The sequence below is a fragment of the Podarcis vaucheri genome (genome assembly GCF_965113315.1).
Source record: "Podarcis vaucheri genome assembly, chromosome: 5".
Lineage (NCBI taxonomy): Eukaryota > Metazoa > Chordata > Lepidosauria > Squamata > Lacertidae > Podarcis > Podarcis vaucheri.
The window spans coordinates 53,768,509-53,789,324 of record NC_138763.1 but is presented as its reverse complement, the minus strand read 5'-3'; the positions used below and the strand labels follow the sequence as shown (position 1 = coordinate 53,789,324).

The 20,816-nt window shown below is 41.4% G+C and overlaps 1 protein-coding gene across 6 annotated transcripts in view; it reads right to left on the bottom strand.

The window, feature by feature from the left end:
• Positions 1–768: 768 nt before the first annotated feature.
• ENO4 (enolase 4) overlaps positions 769–20,816 on the bottom strand; it is a 29,929-nt gene continuing 9,881 nt past the window's right edge. For 3 of the 6 annotated variants that reach the window (XM_082222672.1, XM_082222676.1, XM_082222675.1), the window contains exons 5-14: positions 20,252–20,421; positions 19,109–19,240; positions 14,510–14,575; positions 13,643–13,699; positions 10,500–10,667; positions 10,097–10,222; positions 6,763–6,952; positions 5,920–5,987; positions 4,808–4,925; positions 769–3,151 (exon numbers count right to left, since the gene is read on the bottom strand). In XM_082222672.1, coding sequence (XP_082078798.1) covers positions 3,036–3,151; positions 4,808–4,925; positions 5,920–5,987; positions 6,763–6,952; positions 10,097–10,222; positions 10,500–10,667; positions 13,643–13,699; positions 14,510–14,575; positions 19,109–19,240; positions 20,252–20,421 — 1,211 coding nt within the window. In that variant the 3' untranslated portion in view covers positions 769–3,035. The remainder of the gene's footprint in view (positions 3,152–4,807; positions 4,926–5,919; positions 5,988–6,762; positions 6,953–10,096; positions 10,223–10,499; positions 10,668–13,642; positions 13,700–14,509; positions 14,576–19,108; positions 19,241–20,251; positions 20,422–20,816) is intronic. The other 3 variants (XR_014219848.1, XM_082222673.1, XM_082222674.1) reach the window with 3 other exon arrangements.

The window sequence follows — 20,816 nt, the reverse complement described above, 5'->3', positions numbered from 1 at the left end:
TGTTTGTACTGACAACCACACTCAATGCACAGTTCTTAAAAATGCTCTGGTCTGTACTAGAGTATGCCTTACGCATGAGTAACATGTACATGGAGCTGCAAGCAGCTGAATCATTTCACAAGACCAAGTCTATAGAAATCTTGTATTGAGCTGACCTTCTCTTGTAGCTCCATATTTAATAAATGTAGGTATAGTATTTAGGATCAAGTATAGGTAGCAGCTTCTGTCTGTTTTAAAAGGCTTAAGAGCAGAGTAATAGAATCTCATATGGAGACCACCAAAATTCCTTTCTCCATTGCACCCCTCCAGTGAGGAGATTAATAAACATTTGCATGTGCTGTGCTGCTTAAAGAATATTTACTTGTAAACCAACATGTACATGGCCACAAAGCACCATGTCCAACCAGTAGATTATGGCATGTCCAACAAGTAGATCATGATCTACCGGTAGATCCCTGGCTGATCCTGGTAGATTGCGAGATCATCCCCAAAAGCTCTGCAATCCTCCCCCCAAAAAAGCTCAACAACTTTGGGCAACCCACCCACCCACCCACCCCATGCATGCTCCTCCTCCCTCCAATGACAATGGGTAGATCACTGCCAGTTGTTGTTTTTTATACTAGGAGTATATCGCAGTCTCTTGGGAGTTGGACGTGCCTGCTATATATGTTGCAGTTCTTCAGTGAATCAGCATTAGGCTTTTATTCTACTGTAAAATGACACCTGAAAACAATAGCCTGTCAAAACATCATGGGGTTGTTTTTGTTGGGGTTTTTTTTAACTAAGTGAAATAGCTTACATAGCACAATTATGGCATCACTCATTTCCCAGTGAAGACAGTGACAAATGTGCTTTTTACACAGTTTTCACGTTTCCAAAATCAACATACTTTTTACACTACAGTGGACAGGTGCGGTCAGGACTTTCTCCTTTAAAAAAACACTTGAGCAATTTAATGTTAGTTTGAAATTGGGTAGCAATGTTCTTGAATGCACTGTGAGATTTTAATGATAGGAGACAATGATCAGTAATTAGGATTAAATGATGAATGTGTTTGGTTTGTTAGCTTGGCTTTATAGTAGTTGTTCAATGCTTATCTCCCGAAAAGCAAAATCATTAAAAGCTATAATCCTATACACACTTCCCTGGGAGAAAGCCCCACTGTCCGAGTCAGGGCCAGCCCTACCATTAGGCACAGTGAAGCAGCAGCCTCTGGCAGATTTTGGATGCCATGAGAGGACAGCAAATAATTATTTAATTTATTAATGTGTTTTTACTCCCAGGAAGAGGTGGTTGTGGGATTTTCTGCCTCAGATGTCAAAGTAACTTGACCAGCCTAAGGTACATATGCACCATGACCAAAGGTGCACAATTTGCTTGCACTGCCTCAGGCAGCAAAATGTATTGGTCGAGACCTGCCCTAAGTAGATACATTTAGGATTGCATTGTTAGTGTGGTAACTGTGTGCGTAATTTTTATTTTTATTTTGCATGTTTGTTAAGCAAATAATGGGATCGATCTAATCAGTTAACTGTTTCATAAATATGGGGAAACATGTCCATTTGCTTTCCATGAACTTGCCCTTCAGTAGGTTTTGTTTCCTACTAATTGCTTTTGCACTTAGATATCAGTTTGATTACAATGAATTTCATACGACAATTTCTAAATGTATTTTTCCTTGAATTCTTACAGGAGAATATGCAAAAAAATGAAAAATGTATTTCTTTCTAGTTAAATTATTTGTTATACTATGATATAAATTATTTATCTTTTTAATGCTGCTTATTAAAAAAGGTTTTTGACTTTTTTCCCAGAAATTGTGGCATTTTGTTGTTCTTTCCAGCTTTAAGACAGGGGTAGCCTGGTACATCTGTTTTTAGTCTGTCATGTAGCAAAACTGGTGACTGGCCGTAAGATACAGGAATCAAAGACGGGTCATTAAGACAGACAGCCCCAGAAAAAGCACAGGGTTCACAGTCAGTAATGAAAGCCAGCCCAGTCAAGGTCATATGTATGTATATATGAATGAAACTCTTCTGTATACAGGTTATATCATACCAATTAATATCCGTGGAAGGAGTCAAATCAAAATATGCATTCTTTGTGTGCAAAGATAGAGGTCTTCTGTTGAATGGGAAGCATTTGCTGAGAAGGTTACTCATTGCATTTGAAAACGACCACTGTAGACTCCAGGGCTGGGACATGTTTTTCAGACAATGGGCAGTGGTGGTGGGTGGGGTTAGAGCCAAAAATGAGCAGAGTAATGGATGTGACTTTTGCTTTGTACAACAGGGTATATTCCTGCCACGTCAGGCATGCAAAAGGCATTATAGTTCAAGCATATATAGTCAAGCCAGGCAAAAGGACTTGAGGGAGAGTACAGAGCAGGACTGGTGAGGCATGTGGCCTGGAAAGAGTCTCAAAGGCCAAATAAAGAAGCTTGGGTGTCCACATTCGGCTCTGAGTCCGTTTCCTCACCCCTGATCTATTCAAACTTTCAGAGAATTTTACTTCAGAGATATTTAAACCTGAATTATACTTTGACTGCTGACACTGTTATTGGAAAGGAAAATCAGCTTGGCAAAGTGGTCTTTAAAATTGTGTGTGAAAATTAATGTCCTAAAACAAAATTATGGCAAACATTTTAAATTTTATTATTATTATTATTATGCTTTGGGGAAAAGGACTCCAAAGTGAACACTGCATTAAAAAAATACATTCATAAATGGAGTAACAGACTAGTAAAGCATGCATTGCTCATGGATTCTGTGGTCCTTCTGTCCTACACAGAGCGCCGTCATATCTTTATAGAACAAACAACTGTTATTCCTTATGGTAAATTCCCATTAAGCTGTGTTAAAGGATGCATAGCAGAAATATAAACATTTTAAAGGAAAATAAAACCAAAGGACTGACTGTGTCATGCCAACTCTTGCCCCATTGTGATAGTCCTGTAGGAACATGTTGTTGGCCTCAAAATGAAGAATTCAGGGGTCAGTTCTGGGCCAAAAAAGTCAAGCCTGAAACATCACTTTCTATGTAGCAGAGCGCTCTGTCCTTGCAGTAATATCAGGAGACTCAAGTTGTTCTTCCTCCTCCTCTTCTTCCTCCTCTTCAGTATAATCAACAAATTCATGATCCTCTCTTTCACCTGAAATGGAATATTTGTATCTTGAGTATTTTTTTAAAAACCCACATACAGTATTTACAAAAGTCTTTCAGCAAAAGCAATGTGATTTAAAAGTGCTTAACTTTAGCAGGCTTCTACCTATGGAGATTAAATTGGTATGGCTGGGATCCTGGACATACTTAACTAGGAGTACAGATGTAGAATTGCACTGTTAAGTCACGTGCAGTGTAATGCCAGGCCTTCTTGCCTCACAGCTCACACTCCTAGCAAATACACTATGCCGACTCTGTAGAAGCATGGACAGTTATTCCATTTGTAAACAATTCTATTCTACTACATCTCTGAATCTGTGAATACAGCATAGTTCTTTGCATACGTGTATTTAAACAGGCGACATCCAAGTTGTTTCAGGTCAATCTAGGAGATGGGAAGCATATGTACTCCTTGTATATTCATCCAGCCCTCCTCACTCTGCTGAAGGAATGTGAACATCAAACTCATGTTCCTTAGCTTATAAGAGAGGCTATGGAGTTATGCGCACATACACTCATTCCCTGTAATGGCTTGGCACAGTGCCTGCATCCGTGTGTATGCACAAAGAAAGAAAGCGGTAAAACCGGGCCTCGGCTATGCCATTTGGGGATTCCTGCATAGGGATTGTGCCCATAGATTTTGCACAGCTTAGGGAACAGCTGACAAGTGTAAAATTTCAATGACATGCCATGGGAAATATACAAGGAAATACGTTTTTCATTTGGATTGATGCCACTGGCAGAATGAACTGGAACATAGGAAGCTGTCGTACACGGTGCCCGATCATTTGTCCATGCAATTGCTCTTTCCAGGGTCTCAGGAAAAGACCTTTCCCATTACAGTGGTACCTCAGGATGCAAATGGGATCTGTTCCAGAGCCCCGTTCGCATCCTGAATGGAATGTAAGACATGACGGCGCATCGGCGCGGCGCGTTTTGTCGCTTCTGTGCATGTGTGTGATGTCATTTTGAGCGTCTGCACACGCACGAGTGGCGAAACCCGGAAGTAACGTGTTCCGTTACTTCTGGGTTGCCGTGGAGCACAACCCAAAAGCGATCAACCTGAAGCACATTCAACCCGAGGTACATGCTATCTCCTTTTAGTCAGACATGCCACAGATTGAACCTGGAACCTCTGGGTTCAAAGCCTCTGACCTATCACCAAGCAGGTCCCTTACCAGGACTGCTACCACATATGATATTCTATATGAAGCTGCCATGTAGCTTTTTCACACAGCTATATTTCTGCATCTTTATATGGAATGCTACAGAACAATTTCCAAAGCATCATCTGCAACATGCCTGCCTCCAGCTAAAATTCTGTGTGAACAAAAAAAATTCCCAATAACATTAGAAATGTTCTCCATTGGCCTTGAAGATTCCAACCAATTAATTCTGCTCATGAAAAGCTTGTTGTAGGCTGTGCCTAAAGGATGTCTTATTTTAACATTCAGGTAAACAGACAACTCATTATAAGGACAATGTACTTTGTGGCAAATGTCATCCTGTTTTCTGCAAGTGCTTATTTATAGTCTTTTGATTCTCCTTCCCTCCTGCAGAGTGTTTTCAATCACTCCTTTTCCAATCTTTGTATTCTTATTCATTAAACACCGAAAACAATGAAAGAAAGGGGTTGTTTTTTTACCAAGTCTTCCATTCTTGCCGAGTTCTTCCTCTATTGCAAGAAGACGGTTGTATTTGGCGACCCTCTCGCCACGTGAAAGACCTCCCAACTTGATGAACCTAGTTCTCAGTCCAACAGCCTTAAACAAAAAAATTACCATTTTAAACCTTCAGCGTTGAGGGGAAAAATGAATCCCCTTTCCTGCTATTTACATAACTTGGGTGACTTAGAAGCAGACTTCAATTATGTAACATTCATATTTCTCATCTCTATGTGGAGGCCTACAATTCAGCATTTATTCTTGTGTTTGTAACACTGCCATATGTATGGCCAGAACATTTATTTCACAGGACAGTGAGTGTTTGCTTTGTAATGCTGTGCTAAAATTTGGCTTCTGGTTAATTTTTTGCTTCCTACATGTAAACCCCATGACCTTCATGTAAACAGGTCATTGACTGGACTGCTGTAAGGTCATAGAGTAAGAGTAAGGCATGGCATTTTAACAAATACCTTGGCTGCGATGAGTCAAAGGAAAAACTCTGTTGGGAGGGAATTTCATGCAAGCTCTAGCATTGGTGGGATAGGTAGGGAGAAAGAGCTATCCAAGCCAGAGAAGAGGAAAGGGAAACCACATTGAGCTGAGAGTCAGGAAAACAGTACAGTGCTGAAAGGAAGGGAATTGGAAGCTCAGGAGACAGCAGGAGGCAGGGTAGGGTGACTGGGAGGGGGGTGGACTAAAATTCACACATTAATTTTAAATAAGTGGCCAATTTTTAGTGACATCCTCTATGCAATTATGCTTTAACACAAAGAGACTAGCCTGAGTCCATTAAGACCTGTTATTCAAGAAATACTGTCAGTGCTCTATGTTTTGAATAATTTGCTTAACTTTTCCTTAAAATGTCAGCAAGAGACAATACATATTTTCACTGTGCTACCATTGCCCACTGTTGTGCATCTCCGCCCCCCTTATAGTTCAAAGATTAACTCTCTTTAAAAGGCGACTCTCTCAAAAAAGCCAATTTTCTAAAAGGTTACCTGTGTTTCAACTACAGACAACATTTCTACTGTGGGCCACATCAAGATAAAAAGCAGTATTTGAGCAATTGAACAGCTTTCGCTACTTTACTTGCCAGGTCTACAAGACTGTCATCAGAAGTCTCTCCATCTGGACTGCCTAAAATGGAAATGCGCTTTCGACCTGTATAGGATGGAAATGAAAAGTGCTTTTTGTTTCTTCATTTCTCTATCCGGCCAAAAGACTATCTGTTTTCCATTGTTTGCCTTTGGCTATTACAATAGTTTTCTTCTTCTTTTTTTCTATGTCTTCTCTTGTTCTGTTAAATCCATGGTTCATAATCCATTTGAGTTTTGAGAATTTAAGCTCACTTATTTAAAAGGGCTTGAACTCATTTAACTCAGTGTTGGATTGTGGGCATTCTGTATAACAGCTGAAATACTTGCTCTGTCACTTTCTACAACTACTAATGACTGAACATATCATTTTGGTAGCATATTCAAGACAAAAGTGAGGCACTGAGGCATTTAATTTAATCTAAACTTATACAAAATATAGCTGCAGATTAAAGAAGAAAGGGGGGAAACCACTTCTCTAGCTAGTATAAATTAAATTCTGAAGCTTAGAGTTCATTTATTTCAGCAGCTTTGTTACATTTTGAAAACTTGTAAAATGTCCATAGAAATATACAACAGAAACGATTCATATGAGAGATACGCCCTGTTACCCTGGCTCTATACAGCACTTTGAGCGGAACTGTATTCCAAGAATTCATTTAATATATTTTGAACATGAGCCCACAACTCTATTGTTGTGCCATGATGAGAGCCAATTATGTCTAATAAGCATTTCTAACACTGTCAATTACTGTATTTAAGTATAACATGTTACATCCTTTTACAGATCGTATAGGCAAACCTATAGTGTATACTTCATTTTAATTCTGTTCTTTCCTCACCATCTAAAAGCTGAGTTATTTTACAGAGGTCAGAAATTTTAGCTTCATTGGTATATTTTAGGACGAGACCACTGCATTTTGGTGTGTTGTGGTTCTCCATAAGTTTAGATACACTCTTGCACAATTCTTCTGCAAAAATATAGCATTTAGATCCCAACGTGTTGCGTAATGTGATCCACTGCTGGCAGTCCTATACAAATAGCAAAATAACAGATTAAGAATTTCAGAAGTTAATGCTAGAAACCAGATGGATACTCTGTATTTTCAGTATAAACTTCAGTATGTGCTGTTTTAGAGAAGACAAATGGGCCCCCACAACTAATACCTGCAACCCTACAGAAGTGCTTCTGTCCAAGGCTCTAACCTGCTTGGAATAGGAACCCAAAATATGCATTTTGGGGTTCCCATTCTTCCCTCGCTACTTCATATAGCTGGGATAGCCAACAAGGGACCCTCCAGATGTTGCTGGAGTTCAATTCCCATCAGCACCAGCCAACTGGTGAACAGTCAACCCTTCTAATCAGATATTTATCCCAGTTGGTCGTGGGTTTGAATTGAGTATGTGCTGTTTTTGTTTTAAACTATAAATATATATACTCGGTGTGTGTGTATCTTAAACATGATTTTACACATGTAACTGTTTTCTCTATGTTTTTATTATATTGCAAATCACTTCGTGAATGAAATAATTATAACCACCGCCATATATTTGATTGCTATACAGGAAGGTGGGATGTGAGGGTTCTCCAAAAGTCACACACCCTCTTTACAGGCCAGACCCTGCCCCCCACTGGCCCTGCTCTGTGCCCTTGAGGGATCTTGTTTTGCTGAAATGTATTCTTTAACTCTGATGTTACTTGCAGGTCTGAGGATGGAAAGTGTGTATATGTGTGCTGTGCATATAATCCGCTGAATTTTGTCAGACTGATACGGACCCAACCATACAAATGTTAAGTCATTGCTTCCCCCACTTTTGGCCCTGTTCATCCTTGGCACACAGTCCCTGGAAGGTTGCCCACGGGGACATGCAGCTCTCGGGCTGAAAAGCGGTCCCCATTTCTGCGTTGGACCTTTTCTTTTCCCTTTCCCACTTGGCTGGAAGGTGTATGGGAAGCTGCCTACAGACTTTAGCATAGCTATTACTGAGCAACAGCGTGTTCCCATCCAACAAAGGTAACAGCAAAGGCAGTCTCTGGCATTCAATGTAAACTCTGAATTCCCTCTTCAGACAATAAGAAAGGTAGTTTATCTCTAAGCCATCAACATTCATTGTGGTACTGGAAGCTCACAGGACTATATTGTGCTATTTATTTAGCCATTTATTTTCCTTTCCTTTTCAATACCCAGAGAGGCATCAAGTAAACAGATGAATGTGGTAAAGCCATAGTCATCTTTGTTCCTAATAGGAAAAAAAAACCCTGCCATCTTCCCTATATTTAAATTTGTTCTTGTTACATTTTTTTATACACAAAAGAGAACAATTTATTTCAAAACAATGCATTTTTATATGACAGTAACGCAGAATTAATAGTTATATATTTAACCATATGTAATGTTTCCTGTTTCACATCCCCCCCAATGTACTTCACAACACTTTATCTTTTTTTTAAAAAAAAAGTAAATGTGTTTATATTTATGTGTAACAGTTTTATTCCTATTACAGTTTGCAACAGAAGGCTGATTTTTAAAAAGAAATCAATAGAGTGAATTTTCCCGTCTCATTTAGGTCTAAAGGAAATCAATGTTATCCATTATGCTTTGTCTGCCAACATTTCCTTATCCATACCTCTACAACGGAAACTAGTATATTTTACCAATATTTTGCCAGTAATTCTAAAGCAGCAAGATATGTATTTCCATCCTCTCTCGTATGTCTCCACTATGATTTCTGAGAAAGACTGACAAAACATTTTCTCAGTATACAATCTGTATGCCATGGGCATGTACCGCTTCTTAATGGCTGCTCCACAATTACAGAATTCTCTCCTTTTGGAGACTTGCCAAAATCACAGCCTGATTGTCTTCCCAGAACTATTGTAAGACCTCTTAGTTTTGTCTGGATTTTAATGGCCTGCATTAAGAGGGGACTGGAGGCAGTTATATTTGGTTGTTCAGTCTTGCTCAGATATGAAAGCATTTATCCTATTTTATAGCAGTTAGCTGGCAACTAGACTGTCTGACAGTCCAATCGAGGATCAAGGACAGGGGTGATGTCCAAGTTTATTTCTCTTTTCTCCTTACTCACTTCTACCAGCCTCACAGGAGGAAGAGGAAAGCTCCAGAGCACACAGCTTTTCTCATGAGTGTGGAGAGACTGCAGAAAACATGTAGGCACTGCAGCATGTCTGTTTCTGATGGTTTCCTCTCCCTCATAAATACACTCAAAATACACTCACTTTAGCTCCTACAATGGTACAAGTGCATGGTCAACTTTTCAATTTCAATTTGCATACAGAACTAGCAGATATCTAGAATGAAACTACTATAACTTTCCAACAATAGGTGACAAATGTTGACTTTAAGTTACTATCACAAATTTAAAACTTTGAGGCTCTAAACTACTTGCCTATTCTTTGGCCATTTGGGCTCTGATGGCAATCTATGTTGTCATGTGACCTGGGATAGCTCAGTTGGTAGAGAGCGATACTTGTATCTATAAGCATATATCTATTAAATGTCTTAAGTTTACTGAGGTAGACTTAATTCAAGGTAATGGCATTGCCACTGATTTTTACTTTAATATATTTATTTATTATAGTCACTTATAGCCCTCTTTTCAGGGTACAAATCCTTCTAAGATAGTTCACAACAAAATACGTCAACAATATACTGTATAGAGTTAAAATATCAAATAGTTGAACACAGAAATGTGGCAAATATTCTCGTCCTAGTTAATTGTGCTGCTGTGTTTTGCAATCATTCTCTGAAAACGAGACTTTAATATGATGCATGAATCTCATACATTTCGTTCAAACAGGCCCCCAGCCATCTAAAGTTAGGTATCAATGGGAATTAAGCATTATAATGGATCTTAAGTTACAACAAAATGCTATTCTTGTCTACTCAGACATATCCCGATACAGGATTGTCATCTTAGTCAAAATTCTGTCACATTGATTTCAGTAGGACTGAAGTGTGTCTAACTTTAATTGGATCGGGGCCACAATGCTGAGGAATGAAGCTCAGTGAAATTTTCTTTCCTCTATGACTTCCTCTTTTCTATAAAACATATCCTTCCCAAAGTTTAAGCACGTTTTATGTGTTTCTTTTATTGTTGGGTTCTCCCCGAGGACAGTGATAAAAATACCAAAACAAAGAGAGAGAAAGCTCCTACCTCTTTCCTCAGTGGATCTATTAATGTCATAATAGATGGGAATTTACGAATTAGGTCCACATACACATCCACCATTTCATCAGGGCTCTTGAATGTTCCAAGTATCACTTCATATTTTCCCTTAGACTAAAATTAAAAATACTGAAAGGTAAAAATCACTATCAGAGTTGAAGGTGCTCACTTTTCTTTTTAATAGATAATGATAGGAATAAAGTACAATAATTAGAAACATTGAGGTGCCGCAAAGGAGCCACTGGTCTTTTGCATGAATGAAGTCTGTTGATCGACTTCCTTCCCTTTACAGAGCCCACCCCCTTGATAGATCCCCTATGGGGAGAGAGGAAGAGTTACTGAAAAGGACAAAAGAACGTTGAAAATAAAGATACCAAAAATTTATGCTTACACAGTCAATTAGTTCATGAGCAGCACAATTTATTCCCAAATATACATCTATTCCTAGTTCCAAGGAAAGGTGTGTACAAGCAGACTGGATCAAAGCCAGAGGTTGTTCAAGACTTTCAAACCCTGTTACCAGGCAGCCTAAGTGAGACATCTTTTTAAGAACAGGAGACTGTAAATGAATTTAAAAACACTGGTATTAATTTCATATAGTCATGTACAAGAAGTATTCTGCCAAACTCCGAATAAGACCCCCAAGACCATCCCCTGCTGCATTATATAGGTACCATACTGTCCTACAACCTAGCCAGATAGAACATTCTCTCCCTGTATAGCTATTTTATAATTCAGTTTATGATTGGATTATTATTTTGTATGTGCATCAACTGTATATAAATTATCAGCATCTACATGAAGGCAACCAGCTTCTTGCAGATGGCCTGGCTAATGTTCCCAGTTTCTATGAACAGATGACACATAACAATACTATTTCCAAGCATGCTGTTTCATACATTCAGATTTGACATACTTCCACAAAGTTGAAAAGGGAGAAAATAGAAATATATTGTAGTCTTTAGGCAATTAAACAAAAGAAACAGGATGAAACAACTCTGTTGCTTCCAAATGATGCAATATTCCTATGAAGTTTAATAAAATATGAAACACAAGTAATGGGCATGATTCACTTAAAATGAAGCATAATTAATCTGATTCAGTGGGAAAGATTTAACCATGTGCCAAACTCTTCCACTGAAGTCAATTTAAAAGTGGGCAATTTGTGCCAATGACAATAGAAATAGAAGCCATCTTGGCCCTAGAATGCAAACAATGTAACACTGAAGCTGTTGGCAGAATCCTACCACCAACCACAGTTGTTGTAAAATCCTAAGAATATCAACCCAAAAGGCTGCAATTATATGCATGCTTATTTGTCTCATCCCCCAATCCTACTAAATCAGCTCTATGTGGGGCTGCCCTTGAAGCTGACCCAGAAACTCTAGCAGGTGCAGAATGCCACGGCGAGGCTCCTTATGGGGTCCTTGCCACAGGATCACATTCATCCAGTGCTTTACCAGCTGCACTGGCTTCTGGTGGAGTACAGGGTCAGGTTTAAGGTGCTGGTTTTGACCTTTAAAGCCCTATGCTGCCTAGGACCTTCATACCTACAGGACCGCCTCTCCTGGTATGCCTTGCGGAGGACCTTAAAGTCCACAAATAACAACACTCTGGAGGTCCTGAGCCGCAAGGTGGTTAGATTGGTCTCAACTAGGGCCAGGGCCTTTTCAGTATTGGCACCGACTTGTTGGAACACTCTGTCACAAGAGACCAGGGCCCTGCGGGACTTGACATTTTTCCGCAGGGCCTGCAAGACAGAGCTGTTCCACCTGGTCTTTGGTTTGGACTCAGTCTGACCCTTATATTTCCCTCCCCTTATGGTTTTGATTTATGGGCTACTGCTAAAATGAGGCTGCTTTTTAAATTGTATTTTATTTTTTTTATTTTTTTATATATATTTTTATTGCTTTTTTTTTAGATAGAAAATATTCAATCAATTTACACAAAAAAAAATCAGTTACAAAGAAAAGAAAGAAGAGAAAAGAGAAATTGATCATTTCAAAGCTCGTTTCAGTCTACTATCGGACTTCCCCACATCTCCCTCGCAATGCATTCTTAACAATAAAAATATCAGCAAATTATAACCTTGTTTCATGCGTTTCTTTTATACTTTCAAAACTTACGTTTTAGTTTAAATTACTTATTGCCAATTTACTATAAACAGCCAATATAATAGCATTTCAAACATTTAAATTGTATTTTAACCCGTATTTTAATTATTGTTGTTGTTGTTGTTGTTTTCTTTCCTATTACGTTTTATTGTAATTTTATTGGTGTTAGCTGCCCTGAGCCTGGTTCTGGCCTGGGAGGGCGGGGTATAAATAAAAATTTTGTTGTTGTTGTTGTTGTTGTTGTAAGAAAAGTCTATGTAATTATCAGTTATGTGCAAGTATGTGCTACTTAGAGTAGACCCACTGGAATTAATAGTGCTAAGTTAGTCATGTTCATTCATTTCAATGGGTCTAACTCTGAGCAGAACCAATGTTAAATATGATCCGCTATATTTTTTATTTTTCACACTATATTTTTCACACAATATTTATTTAGTTTCCTCTCTTACCTTATAAAAATGGTTTTTAGCAACGGTTTAAATAAAAATACATCCATTTAATGTAATCATTTATTAAACATTAAATCTAAGAGTATTACAGAGAAAACATTTTTAAAATGCAATTGTACACGTAAAAATTTCCACTTAAATTTACCTGCTCTTCTCTCCCTACCCTGGAGAGCATCCGCTCCTCACCATCCAACCTACATAACCCATATTTGTTCATACATAAATCCTCACAGGGGCACTGCTAACTCCCAGTCTAATTAATAAAATACATGTTCTACATTTTATGCTTTTTATAATTTTATGATGTTTTAATTATTGTAGTGTGCATCACTATGATATTTTTATTGAATTGGTTGTTTTAGGAATGCTCTTATAATAAATAATTTTAAAAAAATCATTCCTATCCAAATTGGGCTTCCAATTTGGCTATCAAAAATAAGTAACTCTTACCGGTACTGGATGGTTTCATATTCTGCTTTTGAACACATGACTGAACCTAGCTCATAGGCAGTGGATGCACCACATTTTGAGTCACTAGAATACCTAGGAAATTGCAACCCGTGGACTGATACAGATCCAAGTAACAGGATCTAGAGACAAAACCAGCATGACTTATTTGAGCACTATGCTGCCATCATCACATGAGTAACATTGGTTCCAGGTTTAAGAGACAGTGTGTGCCTCCATTTCCTTCTTCAATCAGTGTGAAGTGCAGTAGGAATTCCTACAAACCTGAGCTTCTAATGGTTGATATAATTATGTCAGAAAGGCTGATTGATGGAAAGCAATCTTCTTTTTCTATTCACAATATAGTATAATATAAATCCCTCCCAACAAATAATGGTACACAAGTCTCAATACATCAAGGGCCATCACACTTGCTAATAAACCTATCACCTTATGATTCTAACAACTGTTTTCTGCAATAATCCACTCCTCAGGTTGAAAACTGTATTGTTATTTTTTCTTACCGGAGCTTTTTTTGCAGCATCCCGTGAAGTCTTTTTACCTTCTCCCACAGAACTAGGCTGTTACAAAGGTTTTAAAAAATTGTTTAGAAACACCAACATTATATATTCAGGAAAAATAGTAACCCAAAAATTAGTCTTCTTTTAAATACTGTAATAGCTTCAAAGATACTATCCAAGATAAAGGTTGGTTATAGTACAGAACACAGAGTTTGAAACAGAATGTATTTATTGCAAACTGACAACAGATATCCAAAACATCACTATGAATAAACCTCCCTGATTTTGAACAGATTATTTACAGCAAACAAAATGAAGCACATTAATGACTTTTTTCAGAATTTAGGCACATGAAATATAAATGACATATATAATAGGACACCACATCCTGAGAGCATCTGGAGAGGTTGTATTTGTCACAGCAAGTAACAGATATGTGTCAATAAATAAACGTGAACCGTAAGCCAATGCAAAAGCAGCTAATCGTTCATTCTATTGAGAAAAAAATTAATAGACGACCTGGCACCTGCATAGAAATGTGAAAAATAGACACAATAGTAACTTGAGTCCCTAAATAAATGGGACTCTCCATAAGTTCCCATGAGTTTGAGGTGGCTTTCTTGTTTGGTCTTCCTGGTGCATAAATGAAATAAATGGTTGCCATACTGTATAAAAAGATAATGGGTTTGATTTACTTCTGGTGGCTTTTACTTGAAAAGTTAACTTGTCAACCAGGGCAACAGACTGGACTTGTGTATACCTTCTGTAAAGCAAGGTATATATGCACACAAACATACACATAAACATATACATAAAAACACACACACACTCCTGAAAATACAAAAATGATTAATTTATAACTTATCTTACCACGTTAGTAGTTTGACTCAGCAACTTCATTACTTCTCTCTGAATATCCACACATCTTTCTACACCCTGCAAAATAAAAATAAAAAAATCCCACAGAACCACAATTTTTCCCCCTATTAAAAGTAATTGCCCTGGCTCCCATCCCAAACTCAGTGACAGTATGTGTGTAAGTAAGCTTTATTCAAGGCTTACAGCAATTTAGGCCACACTACAGCTGCAGATCACCAAAGGCAAGCCTAAAAGTTCATGACTAAGTCTTTAAAGGGGGGGGCACAGCCCTCCACCAGCTTCTAAAAGTGAGACATGGTCACTTGTGACACAAGCCTCTCTCCCAATGAGACTGGTGGCACACACTCCTCCAAATGGGGCAGGGGCCTGTTCCCAGTAGTGCAGACAGCACTGAGTCTGTGAGAGGTCATAGGTCAGACCCTCTGACTCCTCCAGCTGTCCAACAGCCCTCCTGACTGGTTGATGCCTTCCCCCATTGCTAGGGAATTCCATCCCTGTTTGTAAGGGCTTGACGGGGAGCCAGGGGCAATGGAGCTCGTGGCATCACACCCCTTTTGTCCACTCCATGCTGTTGACATGCTTGCACTCTCCTCTTCCTCTAACAGCAACTGCCACCCGTCCCAAAGTAGCCAGGCTCACAACAATTACATTCTGAAAACAAGTGACCTTTTCCAAAAGTTACTAGGTAAAGGTAAAGGGACCCCTGACTGTTAGGTCCAGTCGTGAGCAACTCTGGGGTTGTGGCGCTCATCTCGCTTTATTGGCCGAGGGAGCCGGCGTACAGCTTCCAGGTCATGTGGCCAGCAGGGCTAAGCCGCTTCTGGCGAACCAGAGCAGCGCACGGAAACGCCGTTTACCTTCCCGCCGGAGCGGTACCTATTTATCTACTTGCACTTTGACGTGCTTTCGAACTGCTAGGTTGGCAGGAGCAGGGATCGAGCAACGGGAGCTCACCCCGTCCCGGGGCTTCGAACCACCGCCCTTCTGATCAGTTACTAGTATGCTCATTAAACTGCAGCTATTCACTTTAATAGACATGTTCCAGGTTGCATGAGAAGTTTTGGAGAAACCGCAACACCAGTGGCAATGTTCTGTGGGGGATTAAGTGTATCTCAAATCCTGCCAAGTAAGTAAATCCAGGTATTAGCAGGAGGGAAAGCAAGTATGAGCATAAAGAACACTTTGAATGGTAGGCAGGGTATGTGGACCACAACCAGCGAAGAGTATTAGCCAGGCGCCTACTAACTTCTGAAATAATACTGCTTTATTCAGGTATTATCATTCAAGCTCCATGTCCTTGAAAAAATGGCCTTGTCTTTCACTTATTTTTTTTTTATTTTATTATTATTATTATTATTATTATTATTATTATTATTATTATTATTTAGATTTATATACCACCCTTCATCAAAAGATCTCAGCGTGGTTCACAAGACTTTGAGTTGTGCCTTGACTTTGAAGAGGATACCAGATTATAATCAACTGTGCCAACATGCAATTAGACCTGAGTTAATTTTGCTCACACACATGATGTTGTGCAATAGAATGAAACATTTACTTTAACCATTTTTTCCCCCATTTAGGAACTGGTAATTGGGGATCTATGCCAATTCCCACTTGATTCAAATGAAGATTACCATATCTAATTAAATCTCTTTCCCCTCTCACCCACTTCATTGCTCTCAGTTGTTCTATCCATGAGTGTACCATTATACATCCTTAATCTGAGAGGTGGGATTGAACAAACATTACCTGGGAAGGTGATTTGACAAAAACATTAATCTATGAAAGTGAAATTTTAAAACTTATATTCAAGGTATTTGGAATCATCATAATAATGACCTTTCAGGAGAATAACTCATTCGTTCTATAGGAATGTGATGTCTCATTTTGTGAAAATGAAATGCCTACTATAACACAGAACTCTGCTATATCTTTCCATTGTCAATATTACTCACAAGAGACACATCCACGAGCAACTTCCCAGATGTACCGTATTTTTCGCCCTATAGGACGCACTTTCCCCCCTCCAAAAATGAAGGGGAAATCTGGGTGCGTCCTATGGGGCGAATGCAGGCTTTCGCTGAAGCCTGGAGAGCGAGAGGGGTCCGTGCGCACCGACCCCTCTCCCTCTCCAGGCTTCAGGAAGCTATCCGCAAGCCTTGCAAGCCTGGCGGGATGTCCCCCGGGCTCGCAAGGCTTGCGGGCAGCAGCCTGCACCCAAAAGCTGGGGACAGCGGGGAGGCGCAGCGCCGCCACCCCGCTATTCCCCGACCTGATGGGAGGCTGGGGGGGGGAGAAGCAAGCCTGCTTCTCCCCCCCGCCAGCCCCACAAGCTCGGGGGATAGGGGGATGGCGAAGCGCCGCCATCCCGCTATTCCCCGACGTGATCTGAAGGCTGGGGGGGGGAGAAGCAAGCCTGCTTCTCCCCCCCGCCAGCCCCACAAGCTCGGGGGATAGGGGGATGGCGAAGCGCCGCCATCCCGCTATTCCCCGACGTGATCTGAAGGCTGGGGGGGGGAGAAGCAAGCCTGCTTCTCCCCCCCCCGCCAGCCCCACAAGCTCGGGGAATAGCGGGATGGCGAAGCGCCGCCATCCCGCTATTCCCCGACCCGATCTGGAGGCTGGGGGTGGGAGAAGCAAGCCTGCTTCTCCCCCCCGCCAGCCCCACAAGCTCGGGGGATAGGGGGATGGCGAAGCGCCGTCATCCCGCTATTCCCCAACGTGATCTGAAGGCTGGGGGGGGAGAAGCAAGCCTGCTTCTCCCCCCCCCCGCCAGCCCCACAAGCTCGGGGGATAGGGGGATGGCGGAGCGCCACCATCCCGCTATTCCCCGACGTGATCTGAAGGCTGGGGGGGGGAGAAGCAAGCCTGCTTCTCCCCCCCCCGCCAGCCCCACAAGCTCGGGGAATAGCGGAATGGCGAAGCGCCGCCATCCCGCTATTCCCCGACGTGATCTGGAGGCTGGGGGGGGGGAGAAGCAAGCCTGCTTCTAAACCCGCCAGCCCCACAAGCTCGGGGGATAGGGGGATGGCGAAGCGCCGCCATCCCGCTATTCCCCGACGTGATCTGGAGGCTGGGGGGGGGGAGAAGCAAGCCTGCTTCTCCCCCCCGCCAGCCCCACAAGCTCGGGGAATAGCGGGATGGCGAAGCGCCGCCATCCCGCTATTCCCCGACGTGATCTGGAGGCTGGGGGGGGGAGAAGCAAGCCTGCTTCTCCCCCCGCCAGCCCCACAAGCTCGGGGGATAGGGGGATGGCGAAGCGCCGCCATCCCGCTATTCCCCGACGTGATCTGGAGGCTGGGGGGGGGGGGAGAAGCAAGCCTGCTTCTCCCCCCCGCCAGCCCCACAAGCTCGGGGAATAGCGGGATGGCGAAGCGCCGCCATCCCGCTATTCCCCGACCCGATCTGGAGGCTGGGGGTGGGAGAAGCAAGCCTGCTTCTCCCCCCGCCAGCCCCACAAGCTCGGGGGATAGGGGGATGGCGAAGCGCCGCCATCCCGCTATTCCCCGACCTGATCTGGAGGCTGGCGGGGGGAGAAGCAAGCCTGCTTCTCCCCCCTCCAGCCCCACAAGCTCGCGGGATAGCGGGCCAAGCTGTCCCTGAAGGCAGAAGAGGGAGACGAAGTGCTCCGTCTCCCTCTTCTAGTTTGGGGATGGCTGCGCAAACCTGGGGGGAAATCAAATTTTTTCCCTTGATTTCCCCCCCCAAAAAAATAGGTGCGTCCTATGGGCCGGAGCGTCCTATAGGGCGAAAAATACGGTAAATGAATGGGGTGTTGTGCATTAAAAGCACAGCCATTTATTACACACTTCCATATGCATGATTCCTCCATATACTTATAACCAACTCAGAAATGTTTTAGATTCAGGTAGGTGGCCGTGTTGGTCTGATGCAGTCGAAATAAATAAAAAAGTATTTGTGCAGTAGCACCTTAGAGACCAACTAAGTTTGTTCTGGGCATAAGCTTTCGTGTGCATGCACATGAGGTATCTGAAGAAAGTGTGCATGCACACGAAAGCTTATACCAAGAACAAACTTAGTTGGTCTCTAAGGTGCTACTGCACAAATATTATTTTATTTCTTCAGAAATGTTTTGTTATGTTTAAGGACCTAATAACATGTTACATTAATGATGTGTTTAGCAATCATATAATAATAATAATAATAATAATAATAATAATACCAAGCACAGAGACACCAATGAGACTTTTTCCTTGTGCTAATTGCTACATGGAGTGGATGATTTTCACCTTTATCACAACTGGAGAGAGTAGACTGAAACCACATACTTTATTCCTGAGGAAAATGCCCTCTTCCCACCTAATGCCTGGTATTTAATACTTGTAACCCCACATCATTAGAAATTATGCCACAATTGTAACAAGTAGTGAGGCAGTAAGGCTTCAATCCTACACCCTGTTCACTCTTACTCCAATTGAAGACAGCAGGTATAAGCGTAGGGAACGCGAAATTGGATTACGCCATAAAAAAGCAATTAACTTCTTACAGGTTGATTAAAATATGACCAAGTGGTTTTTAATATTGTGATTTATTATAAACAAAAGGGAAAACAGTTGCACATGGTACCTGTTTAACTGGTAACCAGTGTGGAGGTATAACCATCACTTCTTTCAATAGATTCAGTTTTCCAGGTGATGATTTTCCACAACTCAAAACTGTTGCCATTGGAAGTGGCAAAGCCAGTTCTTTAGGCGATTCCTAAAGTGGAAAAAGTCATGTGGGAACTTCTTTAGGCTTCACTTTGCAAATTATCCAGAACAGAAAGATGATTACATATGCCCCCCAAATACTATGGACTGCTGGAACTGTAGATGCAGCTTGATTGCTCCATATTATTTATTTACTTAATTTCGGCATTTACATACCATCCCATCCCATGCAGTTCTCTGGGAGGCTTACTTGCTGGTCAACAGCACATTATTAAATTAAGCAAGCACAGTAAGCATGGGGCAGCATCGACTACCTGGACACCTTTAGAATTAAAACCAAAGGAATTAATTGATATGTCACAAAATGTGACAGTTGCATTTTAGTGACCAAGGGCACAAATTTGCACAGCAATACACCAGGTGATGACTAAGCCCTCGCTCTAGCACAGAGATATCTGCCAGATTCATTATGGCCATTACTATGGATTCTGGTGGAAGAAAGAGCACAGAGCTACCGTATTTTTCGCCCTATAGGACGCACTTTTTCCCCTCCAAAAATGAAGGGGAAATCTGTGTGCGTCCTATGGGGCGAATGCAGGCTTTCGCTGAAGCATGCAAAGCGAGAGGGGTCGGTGTGCACCGACCCCTCTCGCTCTCCAGGCTTCAGGAAGCTATCCACAAGCCTGGGGAGCCCGCGGGAGTTCCCGCAGGGCTCCCTAGGCTGTGGATAGCAGCCTGCTGCACGGAGCGCGGGGCGCGCTGAAGCAAAGCACCCCGCGCTTCGGGCAGATATCTGCGGCTGGGGGGGGAATAATTTTTTTCCCCTTTATTCCCCCCCCAAAAAAAAACCCTAGGTGCGTCCTATGGGCCGGTGCGTCCTATAGGGCGAAAAATACGGTAAGTCATACTTGTATAATAAATGTACTAGAATATGGTTGTGATACAAACCACATCAATATTGAGCAAAAGGTTCCACAGAACTTAGGCTGCACGTATGTCTGGATTACTTCTTATTCCTATCTTGAGTGAGAATTCTGGATGCTTAAATCCAAACAAGTACCTGATCGTGTTTCAGCAAAGCGATATGTAAGTACAAAGGCATGTCACGAAGAGTCGCAGCAGTCTTTGCAAAAGCAAGAGATGTACACCCAATAGCCATGCTACCCATAACTACAGGTTCCGTGGGTTCTGCAGGAGGGATTGGCTTCTCCAGCACAGACAACTTCTTTGCTGAGAAAACAAAAACATGTTTATAGTTTTCTATTGACAATATCAACATCATAGGGTTAAGTAAAATATGGCTATGAAGTCAATTAAAACAAAGAATCTGGACTTCTTATTCTATTGGCGTCAAAGACACTGCTCCAGAGATAGGTGTTTTGAGGACTGCCATCTTAACCCCTTATATTAAGACACTTCTTCTAACGAACTTTCTAACACTAATCTCCTGTTGTTATGGAACAGGACTTTGAAGCATTTTGTTTGTAACTAGGCTGTAAAATGGTTGCCCTTTATGTTGAGAAGGTGAAACATGCAAGGGATACTAATTCGGGAAGTTTTGCATGGGAACCTGGTAATTAAGGAGAAACAGAAACCTAACCAAGACTCTTGTCCTCAATGGGGGG